The sequence below is a fragment of the Hemitrygon akajei genome, chromosome 3 (assembly GCF_048418815.1).
Source record: "Hemitrygon akajei chromosome 3, sHemAka1.3, whole genome shotgun sequence".
Classification (NCBI taxonomy): Eukaryota; Metazoa; Chordata; class Chondrichthyes; order Myliobatiformes; family Dasyatidae; genus Hemitrygon; species Hemitrygon akajei.
The window spans coordinates 15,227,387-15,239,777 of NC_133126.1; the positions used below are offsets into that span (position 1 = coordinate 15,227,387).

The following is a 12,391-nucleotide window of genomic DNA, read 5'->3' on the forward strand; positions in this document are numbered from 1 at the left end:
ATCTGTAACTTCTTTGTAAGTTCTTCTGCAGACACCCTGCTTCCTGAACAGTGGCTTCCCCTCCACCTGTCTTCGTATCATCCGCAAACTTGGCCTCACCACCATCAATTCCTTCATCCTAATCATTGAAATATGATGTGAAAAATGGCGGTCCCAACACTGACCCCAGCAGCGCACCACTAGTCACTTGCAGCCAACCGGAAAAGGCCCTCTTTATTCCCGCTCTTTGCTGCTGTCAGTCAGCCAATCTTTTATACATATTAGTATCTTTCCTGTAATATCATGGGCTCTTGTTAAGCAGGCTCGTGTGTGGCACCTTGTCAAAGGCTGTCTGAAAATCCAAATAAACAACATCCACTGATACTCTTTTGTCTCTTGCTTGTAAGTTCCTCAAAGAATTCCAACAGATTTGTCAGGTAAGATTTCCCCTTTAGAAAACCATGCTGACTTTGGCCTATTTTATCATGTGCCTCTAAGTACCCTGAAAACTCATCCTTATAATAGGCTCTGATCACACTGGCCTATAATTTCCTTTCTTCTGCCTTCCTCCCTTAAAGAGGATGATAGCAATTTCCTTCAGGAGACCATGTATCTTTGTAGACAACAAGAGGGACAGTTACGTGTGATCTTTATGATGGCTACAATATGATTACCTTGTCTTACAAACACATATGTTCCTCCTTTTCCAGCATGGGAACTGAGAAGCCCAAAACTGAGCAATACACAAAGTTTAAGCAGTTCCATGTCGGATCTCTCGTCTGGCCAGCGAGCACAGGTAAGTTTATATATTAATTCAGAAACCAGTCTTGATCACCTTGTTAAAATCTACTGTCAATAGTGGAGATGTACCTCCTAAAACTTGCCAAGTGGTTAGTGTTGTGCAAAACACTATGAGACATTATGTAAAGGACTAGAATATAAAAGCAAGGATGTAAAGCTTGAGGCCCTGTAAGGCGTTGGTCAGACTGCACTTGGAGTATTGTGAGCCGTTTTGGGCCTCTTAGCTCAGAAAAGATGTGCTGGTATTAGAGAAGGTACACAGGAAGTTCATGAGAATGATTCTGGGAACGAAAGGGTTAAAGTAAAAGGAACCTTTAGGCCTGTACTTGCTAGAGTTTAAAAGAATGAGGAGGGCATCTCAATGAAGCCTATCAAACGTTGAAAGTGGATGTGGAGAGGATGTTTCCAACAGTGGGTGAGTCTAAGACCAAAGGACATGGCCTCAGAACAGAAGGATGTCCCCGAGAGATGATGAGGAGGAATTTCTTTAGCCCGAGCATAGTGAATCTGTGGAATTCGTTGCAACAGATGGCTGTGGAGGCCAAGTCATTTGGTGTATTTAAAGTGGAGGTTGATAGGTTCTTGATTAGCAAGGGCATCGTAGGTTGGGGGGAGAAGACAAGAGAATGGGGTTGAGGGATAATAAATCAGCCATGATGGAATAGTGGAGCAGATTTAATGGGCTGAATGGCCTAATTCTGTGCCTGTGTCTTTTGGTCTTATGAGCTGCACTTTGCAAACCTGCACAAACAAGTAATGATGAATCTTCTAGCCTTGGACAGGTCACAAGGTACTTTTAAATTTGATAGGAATTTTGATCAGTAATCAGCCTGCCTATTGGCATTAGTAAGTGACTTGGAGGTGGTACGGGGTGTATCAGTCACATAAGCTCTATCAAACAGCAAGCAACTCAAACTTACTCAGAAGACAGGCTATTAATTGAGAAAGAAGCGAGAACTCTGGCAATATCTCGCTGTCAAAGCAGGGTCTGTTCTAGAGAAAGGGAGAAAGTTTGGGAGATAATGGATCATAAACACAAGGGATTCAGCCGATGCAGGAAATCCAGATTAACTCCCACAAAAGTCAGGCAGCATCAATGGAGAGAAATAAACAATCGGCACATCGGTCCGAGACCCTTCAGGATTGGAAAGGAAGGGGGCAGAAGCCAGTATTAGAAGGTGAGGGGAGGGGAAAGAGTACAGGTCAGGTGATGGATGAGACCAGCTGAGAGAGTAGGTGAGTGGGAGAGGGATGAAGTGAGAAGCTGGGAGGTGATAAGTGGAAGAGGCTAAAGGCTGGAGAAGGAATTTGCTAGGAGGGGACAGTAGACCATGAAAGGGAGAGAGGAGGGGTTTCCAGAAGAACGTGATTAAGAGGTGAGGAGAATAGAAGGAGTAAAAGGGGAACCAGAATAGGGAATGGAAAGAAAAAAAAATAGGGTGGGGGGAGAAATTGCTGAAAATGAGTCATGCCATCAGTTGGGGGCTACCCATTCTGAATATGAGGTGTTGCTCCTCCAACCTGAGGGTGGTCTCATCATGAGACAATTTGGATTTAATTTATTTCTGTAAAGGTAATCTCACTGTCAGCTGGCTGGTGGCGTGTGTCCCAGGTTCAATTCCGACCGGCTCCTTGCTCACTTTCCACCTGTGCTGGGTTGAGCATCGAGCTAGCAACTCAGCCTCATTTAAAAGAACAGACAAAATGCTAAAGAAATAGTAAGGATCTGCCCAATGCACCACAAGGTACAGAAAGGAACAACAGCAACAACCATCTCTCTATCATGTGGTCAACAAGGCTGATTGGGAATATATCATTCTCCTTCAGTGTGGGTTTGTTGTTCCATGCTGTTTTCAGGCTGTGAACTGTGGGGGTTTGATGCTTTGCACACCATGGTGTTGGGTCAATCATAAATTGAGCTCTTTGGCCCACTGACTCCCTGCTGACCATTCACACTGATTCTACATCAATCCCGTTTTTATTCTGTGCACGTTCTCAGCTCCTCTTATATTCTACAACTCACCTCTACACTAGGGACAGTTTACAATAATCCAAGATTCATGATTGTTCAATGTCATTTCCAGCACACAAGTGTAAAGGGGAAACAAAATAATTGTTACTCTGGATGCAATGCAGCATAAACAAGCACAAAGATAAAAAATGCAATAAATGTACAGTGCTGTTCTTCAGCACATATTGATAGCTAGGGTGCTTCAGACCTTTGCTCAGTACTGTAGTGATTTTATGTGTTGCACTGTACTGCCACTGCAAAAAGAAAACACAAATTTCATGACATACGTGAGCGACGATAAACCTGATTCTGATATGGGTCTCTATTGTGGACTGAGAGTGGGAAGGGGGCAGGGAGAGGGGAATCATGGTTGGGGAGAGGGGAGTCAAAGTTGGGAAAAGGGGAAGGCAGAGGGGAGAGAGTGGGAAGCATCAGAGAGACATTCTGTAATGATCAATAAACCAGTTGTTTGGAATCAAATGACCTTGCCTGAAATCTCATGTGGGCGCCTGGTCTACACCCAAACCATCCACTCCCCCATCCCTGACACTCCTCCTCTGCTACCTATCCCACATCCCTCCCACAGTACTCCGCCCTTGTCATTCCCAGCATTCTTTGCTCGCACCAGATTTACAAACTCTCTCTCTGCTCCATGCTGACAAATACAGTACTGTGCAAAAGTCTTAAGCACCCTAGTTCATATCTCCTTTTGCACAGTACTGTAAATACGTAATGGAGCTTGTGTACATGGATTGATTATATGTCACTAAAGAGACAACAGGTACAGGAGAGTTTGTATGTAAAGTGACTCTGACTGGAAATGATGAAGTAGTGTGGGCGGGGGGTGTCGATCAGCCTTACTTCGCGAGAGAAAAAAAAGCTGCTTTTGTAGCCAGTTGCGTAAGTTAACCACCTGCAGATCTTCAGGATGAGGGAGAAAAGCGGTGTGCCCGGAGGAAATCCGCATGGTCACTCAGACTGTGTTCAAGCTGCATAGAGACAGCAACAGGACTGAGACTGCGTCCCTCCTTGGGCCCTTCTTGCTGAGCCACGGGGTGGCCCTTCACTTTTACAGTTAGTAAGCTTCTGAGTTGCTGTAAACTCAGGTTTCCAAATACAGGGCACAGGCCTATTGTACATGACCAAGTGCCTCAAAGATAAGATCTCCATAAGTGTACCCCATTACCATCAAATGTTTTATACTTTGATTCTGAGTTGAATTTTCTTTTAAGGGAAAGTCTGTGAGAATTGGTGGCTGCTGTTTGTGAGATAGAACAGTACAGCATAGGAACAGACCTTTTGGCCCACAGTGTCCAACTATAAAGCAAATCAAACACACCCGGACACCAATCCCTCCTACCTACACCACATCTGTATCCCTTTATCTTCCCCACATCCACATGCCTATCTAAACATCTCTTAAAAGCCTCCAGTGTATTTGCCTCTACCACCATACCAGGCAGCACATTCCAGGCATCAATGACTCTGAGTAAAAAAAAGACTTGCCTACCCCCTCTTGCCTTCAATGCATGCCCCATTTCAAACCTGGGAAACAGATACTCTCTGTCCATTCTATCTGTGTCTCTCATAATCTTGGAAACCTCTTATCAGATTTTCCCTCAGCCTCCAACGCTCCAGAGAAAACAACCCACAGAATGTTTGGTATATCAAAGTAGCACTGATTTAAAGACCACGTGTTTTGACAAAATGTCTCTTTCCCCCTCCCTCCCCCCCCCCCCCCCAACCTTCCTGTGAACCATTGACGTTCACGTGCCGGGGCTGTTCTCACTCCAAGAACATTCCACGTTGTGGATGTTCCTGTGGTCTGGTGTTGCCTCTCTCAGGGTGCTTCTCCAGCAGGGGTGTTCATGTTTCTGATAGTTCCAGGGTGTGGGTGTTCCCACGATTACATCACGGAAGGAAAGTATTTTCATTGTAACTTTGCAACTTACCAGTCTCCTTCGGTGCCATTGGCAGTTTCTGTCACGCATGTATTACGAGAGTGGATTGACGTGAGCCAGGGAGTGGCAGCAAATTTCTTTGAGTATCTGACGTGGAATATTACTGCACAATACAGGCCTTTCAGCCCACAATGTTGTGCCGATCTTTTAACCTACACGAAGATCAATTTAACCATTCCCTTCTACATAGCCTTCCTCGTTTCTGTCATCCACATGCCTTCCTAAGGGTTTCTCAAAAACCCCTAATGTATCCGCCTCCACCATCACCCCTGGCAGGGTGTTCCACACAACCAACACTCTCTGTGGAACCGTTCCTGAACCTGGTGGTGAGAGTCCTGAGGCTCTTGTACCACCTTTCTGAGAAGAGAAGAGAACAAGGCTATCAGATCTCCATATCTTATGGCTGCTCCTTCAAGACAGCAATAATTCTATTTCTGGTGTTTCTTATATTTTTATTTTAAAATGTCATGATTTGCTGAGGTTTCAGTGGGCACAGGTTTATTTACCTTGGATGAGGGAGGAGACCACTCTGTTGTTCCCTTGCTTATTCAGCATACTGTGAATTCTTTCCCACAAAAGAGGGTTTGGCATTCCTATTGAGATTAATTATTCCCGGATGGCCACTTCCAGTTTGAGGATGTTTATTTATTTTGGAAAACGTCATGAAATTTTGCTGGTGAAATGCACAAACTGACTTAGTTTGGCTCGGTGACTAAATGCTGGACTCAGTTGTGTGTGGACTCTGTCTACACCTCTCGCTGCCTTGACAAGGTAGCGAACACATATAAAGGTCGCATCCACTGCAAAATTTCCTCTTCGCCTCCACCCTCCTATCAGGCAGAAGGTCCAAAAGCTTGAAAGCAAGCGTGTAACATCAGACTCAAGTACAGCTACTGTGCTGCCATTATAAGAAACTTGACTACCGGTAGTTTCCTAATACTGGGGGCACTATGGTAGAGCAATGCTATAACAGCTTGGGGTGTTAGAGTTCATTTCCAGCACTGTCTTTAAGGAGCTTGTACATTCTCCCCTTTACTGCATGGATTTCCTCTGGGTGCTCTGTTCTTTTCCCACAGTCCAAAGATGTAGCAGTTAGTTTAATTGGTCATTGTAAATTGTCCTGTGACTAGGCTAAGGTTAAATAGGTGGGCAGCTGGGCTGTGCGACTTACTGGGCCTGAAGTTAGAGATGCTGTATCTCTAACTTTGAAAAAAGCTCAAATGAATTCTATCTCAGCATAGCCTTGTATCTTATTGTCTCCCCGCAGTGCACTTTCTCAGTAACTGTTACACTTCATTCTGCATTCTCTCTCTCTTTTCCATTGCACTACCTGAAGGTACTGACCTGTTTCAATGATCTGTGTGGACGTAATGCCTACAAAGTTTTATTCACCATACCTTGGTACGTGTGAAAATAATAAACCAATTTACTAATTTACTTCTCGCCAATCCAATCCTTGATTCATTTTGCTAACCGGATTTACCCTAATAATAATAATTATAATAATAATAGTAATAATAGCTTATTTATAAAGCATTTTTTATACAGATGATGTAGTTCAGAGTGCTTTACTTTGGGATGAAGTGCAAACATAAACATAAAAGACTAAAAGATGTTAGTTAAAAGAAAGGTTAAATAAATAGGTTTTGTGCTGGCATTAAAGTGTTAACTGCATTTTAGGAGTGTGGTTCAAAATGATGTTATCAGGGCTATGGTGATATCAGGGTTAACTAAGACCGGTGATCCAGAGTTTAACGTCTTGGAACCTTGCATTCCAATCCCCAAGAATGTGACATTAGTATCTACCTTGTCATATAATCACCAAGCATAGAAATAATTCATTGTATTTGCACCAACCATCAAATATTCACTTATAGTGGAATAACACTAATCATGTTTTTTTTAAATTTTTCCCACATTATGATCAGGACCCCTGCACTACCCCCCTTTCCATAATTTTATCACTCACTTGTGTAATTTACAGTGGTCAATTAATGGAATAAAGCCATGTGATCACAAAGAGAGCATGCAAACCCCATGTAGACTGCGCTGGAGATCAATACTGAACCTGGGTCACTAGTGCTTTGAGACAAGAGCTCAGTTCAGCCCCTGGAGAATATTACCCAGTTGGACACTGAAAATGTAAGATGCTGCTGTTTAGTGGTGTGACAGGTGGCAGGGAAATTGCATGGTCTCGGTGGGAATGAGGACTAGGCCTCAAATCATAGGCTTGTCTGCTGCTGCAGTCCAGAAGAGGAGACACTGGAGGTGGTGTAGCATGGCGTCCATGCTTGGTTGTGGGCTGGTCCCACCCATTGGTGCTGCCCTCCAATGTTTGGTGGAATGAACAGCTGCATTGTGTTCGTCTGTGCATGTCTGGGAACCGTGCCATCAATTTGCAGGATATGTCGTTCAGGACGGCTATGTATATGTTTTTTTGCTCTATATTTTGAATGTGCTGTGTATGTTTTGCACCTTGGCCCCAGAGAACTGCTGTTTTGTCCGACTGCATTCATATATGGTTGAATGATAATTAAACTTGAATTTGATTTGATTAAGATCATCCTCATTTCAAAGTTCAGTTTATTGTCATTCAAGTGTACGCATGTGTACCGCCAAACAAAACGTTTCTCCAGCTCTTTCTATGTGGGGGAGAAACCTCCCCCTAACATCCCCCCATATTTTTCTTCAAATTACCTTAAAACCTGACTCATCATATTAGCCTCCAAGAGGAACACAACCTTGTCGTGGTTTGGAGGCCTGTGTGCCTCACTGACCTGGGGAGCTATGTTGGCTGGAGTCAGGACTTTATGCTTTGGCTCTTGGTAAGTTTATCCATGCCCAAGAGGTCAAAGTGTAGAGGCCAGACCAAGGGTGGTCCTCTGGTCCTCCAGTTTCGAGGGTTCAACTCAGAGCTAACAACACTGACTAGTCAAAAAAAATTGATATGGAAACAGCATTGAAGGATACCTCTATACCTGTGTGTGATGGTATACGGCCAAGGATAGACAAAGACGGAGGACCTTCATTGCTGTCTTAAACATCAGCGGCATAATGGGCAGTAACTATATTAGTGATTACACTCTGGGGAAAAAGTCTCTGGCTGTCCACTCTATCAATGTCTCTTATCTTGTACACCTCTATCAGGCCACCTCTCATCCTCCTTTGCTTTGTTTCTGTCACTGAAGTAAAAAGACTTGGACTTTCACTGCCCGTTTCTCACTAGGAATATTCCACTGTATTCTAGAGCCAATTAAGACAATAAGCCACAGGAACAGAATTGTGCCATTCAGTTATTGAGTCTGCTCCACCATTCCATCATGGCGATTTATTATCTCTCTCAATCCCATCGTCCTACAAGACCATAAGACATAGGAGCAGAATTAGACTATTCGGCTCATCAAGTACTTAAATAATTAGGTAGTTATTAAAGTGTCTATAGATCTTGGCCAGTATTTGTCCTTTCAATTAATGTTAACAAAATGCCTTTCCATTCCATCCATACCAACCAAGGTACCTTACAGAGCTATTCACATTTGTTTGCATTTGACCCATCTACTATGGAGACTATGAATGCTTCCATTGGCTTTCTGCTTTAGCCTCTTCCTATTCCTAGCTTAACACTAAAGGTGTTTATTTCTTTCTGCATGTAGAGATACAGTTCGACATCCAGTCTAAACAGCAATGCGTCATCTTTGATGGACTCCTTAGGAAGCTCTCGCAGTCTAGGTAAGCAATGATTTTCGAAACTCTCCTACCCTTGATGTTCTATCTACTTTAGACCATAAGATATAGATGCAGAATTGGGCCATATGGTCCATAAAGTCTGCTTCACCATTTCATCATGGCTGATCCATTTTTCCTCTCAGCCTCAAATTCTGCCTCTCTCCCCCCGCCCCCCCCCCCCCCACATATCCCTTTAAGCTCTGATCAATCAAGAATTTATCAACCTCTGCCTTATACATAAAGACTTGGTCTCTGCAGCTGTGGCAAGAACTCCACAGATATACCACTTACTGCCTAAAGAAATTCCTTTTCATTTCCATTCTAAAAGGACACCCCTCTATTTTCAGATTGTGTCCTCTGGTCTTAAGTGCTCCCACCATAGGAAATATTCTTTCCTCATCCACTCTATCAAGGCCTTTCACCATTTGATAGGTTTCAATTAGGCCACCCCTCATTCTTTCTAAATTCCAGTGAATATAGACCCAGAGCTATCAAATGGCCTTCATATGACAAGCCTTTTAATCCTGCAATCATTTTCGTGAAGATCCTTTGAACCTTCTCCAGTTTCAGCACATCCTTTCTAAGATAAGGGGCCTGAAACTGCTCACAATACCCAAGTGAGGCCTCACCTGTGCTTTATAAAGTCTCAACATTACATCCTTGCTTTTATATTCTAGTGCTCTTGAAATGAATGCTAACATCATATTTGCCTTCCTCACAAAAGACTCAAACCTACAAATTACCTTTTAGGGAATCCTGCACAAAGACTCCCATTTTCTCATTTGTATTTTCTCTCTATGTAGACAATAGCCAACACTTTCATCTCTTCTACTAAAGCACATGACCATACACTTCCTGACACTGTATTCCATCTGCCACTTCTTTGCCCACTCTCCTAATCTGTCTAAGTCTTTCTGTAGCTTCCGTGTTTCCATAAAACGAAATGCCCCTCTGTCTATCTTTGTATCATCTGCAAACTTTGCAACAAAGCCATCAGTTCCATCATCCAAATCATCGATATATAACATAAAAAGAATTGGTCCCAACACAGACTCTTGTGGAACACCACTAGTCACTGGTAGCCAACCTGAAAAGGCTCCTGATGAAGGGTTTCGGCCCGAAACGTCGTCACTACTTCCTCCCATAGATGCTGTCTGGCCTGCTGAGTTCTGCCAGCATTTTGTGTTTTTATAGGCTCCTTCTATTCCCACTCTTTGCCTCCTGCCTATCATCCACTGCTTTATCCATGCTAGAATCATTCTTGTAATACCATGGGCTCATAGCATGTTAAGCAGCCTCATGTGGCACCTTGTCACAGGCCTTCTGAAAATCCAAGTACACAACCTCCCTTGTCTATCCTGCTTGTTATTTTCTCCAAGACTTCCAACAGATTTGTCAGGCGAGATTTTCCCTTGAGGAAACCATGCTGACTGTGGCCTATTTTATGATGTGCTTCCAAGTACCCCGAAACCACATCTTTAACCATCAACACCAACATATTCCCAACCACTGAGGTGAGACTAAATGGCCTATAATTTCCATTCTTGTGCCTCTCTCCCTTCTAGAAGAGTGGAGGGACATTTGCAATTTTGCAGTCTTCCAGAAAGATAATTACTAATGCCTCCAGAATCTCTTCAGCCACCTCTTCCAACACTCTGGGGTGTACACCAACTATTCCAGGTGACTCCTCTACCTTCAGACCTTTCAGTTTCCCAAGAACCTTCTCTCTAGTAATGGTAATTTCACACATTTGGAACCTGACACTTGGAGCTTCCACCATACTGCTAGTGTCTTCCACAGTGGAGAATAATGCAAATTTCTTATTCAATTCACCCACCCTTTCCTTATCCCTCATTACTACCTCTCCAACCTTCTTTTCCAGTAATCTGATATCCACTCTTGGCTCCCTTTTACACTTCATGTATCTGAAGAAACTTACGGTATCCTCTTTAATATTATTGGCTAGCTTACTTCCATATTCCATCTGTATCTTCTTAATGACTTTTTTAGTTTAAAAAAACTAGCCTTCAGTTGGTATTAAAAGCTTCCAAATCTCCTAAATTCCCACTAATTTTTTGCTCTATTATATGGCCTCTCTTTGGCTTTTATCTTGGCTTTGACTTCCCTTATTAGCTATGGTTGTGCCATCTTGCCTTGAGAATATTTCTTCCTCTTTGGATGTATATATTCTGTGCCTTCCAAACTGCTTCCAGAAATTGCTGCTCTGCTGTCATCCCTGCCAGTGTTCTTTTTCAATCAAGTCTGGCCAACTCCTCTCTCATGCCTCTGTAATTTCCCTTTACTCCACTGTAATACAGATACATCTGACTTTAGCTTCTCTTTCTCAAATTTCAGAGGGAATTCAATCATATCATGATCACTTTCCCCAAGTGTTCTTTTACCTGAAATTCCTTAATCAATTCTGGTTCATTGCACAACACCCAATCCAGAAGAGCTGATCCTCTAGTGGGCTCAACCACGAGCTGCTCTAAAAAGCCATCTCGTAGGCATTCCAGAAACTTCCCCCTCCTGGAATGCCACACCAATCTGATTTTCCCTACCTACCTGCATATCACAATAGCCCCCATGGCTATTGTAATGTTGCCCTTTTGGTGTGCATTTTCAATCTCCCATTGTAACTTGTAGACCACATCCTTACTACTGAGGGTCTGTATATAACTCCCATCAGGGTCTTTTTACCCTTTTAGTTCTTTAGCTTTATCCACAATAATTTAACACCTTCCAACTCTATGTCACCTCTTCCTAATGATATAATTTCATTTTTTTTTACCAACAGTGCCATGCCTTCCTGCCTGTGCTTCTGATACAATGTGTATCGTTGGACATTAATTTCATAGCTAGGGAGCACTTTCAAATAAACCTAGATGGTTTTTTTCTCGTGTAATTTCATACTGGTGGGAGTTTAGGCAGCTGCTTCTCACGTGTTCCCTTTGCGAGCATTTGTAGTGCTAAATGGCTGGCTCCTGTCATTTCATGCTCTTCTACTTGGATCTCACCGGGAATGGTGTGGTGTCCTTGTGACTTAGAATGCACTTTGAGCCAATGACGCAGGTTGACTAGCTCCCAGCTAATTTAATTGATGGGTGGGTGCCTGTAATGTTTAAAAAAAGAAAATAAATAAATTCATGACGCTTGTAACTATTTTAATTTTAAAGGGAGTGGCAGATTATTAGTGCTGCTCCTGCACATGGTAAGACTTGAGTCATTAAAGTGGATTGCAACCAGCAGGAAAAATGTGTAGGAAGAGTTAAGGTCAAGCTACCTCCTCCCCTAATCCTGTTTTAAACAAACATGGCTAAAATTGAGATGGTATGTCCTCCACTAACCCCACCCCCAATTGCCACCTGCCCCTTTCTTGGAGGATAAAATGCTTTAAGATATTCAACTGTAAACACTAAAAATACTTACCATTGTTATTCTAAAGCAGGGGTTTCCAGCCTTTTTTATGCCGTGGGTCCCTACCATTAACTGAGGGGTCTGTGGACCCCAGGTTGGGAACCCCTGTTTTAAAGACTGGGTTTCCATGTTATTTCAGTAATAGTTCCATTGAATAAAGCTGTTGAAATAAACTGTGCCAAGTTTTATATTTTAGCTATGCCCTATTCTTATTTACAATACTTGGCCTTCTGGTTTGAAGAGCAAGTATGAAACTTCTCCCTTTATAAAGGTCAAGATTCCAGTTCGATTTCTGTTTTCCCCCAAAAAGTTGGCGTGAATACAATGGCTGATCAGTCTCCTCGTGTGCCACACATCGCATGTAAAGTGATATGTAACTGCTCAGTTTTCAAGTAAGCCCCAATGTTCAGTTGGATGTGTATCTCTGTGCTTTTTTTTTACCCATCTTGGCTTTGCAGAACCACAATGCACTGGATGCTTGCCTGGATGCTCCAGG

General features: G+C 42.9%; 1 protein-coding gene across 1 annotated transcript in view; it reads left to right on the forward strand.

Annotated features, from left to right (window-relative positions):
• Nucleotides 1–12,391, forward strand: part of LOC140724731 (tandem C2 domains nuclear protein) — a 94,351-nt gene that overhangs the window by 40,486 nt on the left and 41,474 nt on the right. Inside the window, exons 6-7 of the mRNA XM_073039222.1 lie at nucleotides 690–775; nucleotides 8,406–8,481. Of these exons, the coding sequence (XP_072895323.1) occupies nucleotides 690–775; nucleotides 8,406–8,481 (162 nt within the window). The remainder of the gene's footprint in view (nucleotides 1–689; nucleotides 776–8,405; nucleotides 8,482–12,391) is intronic.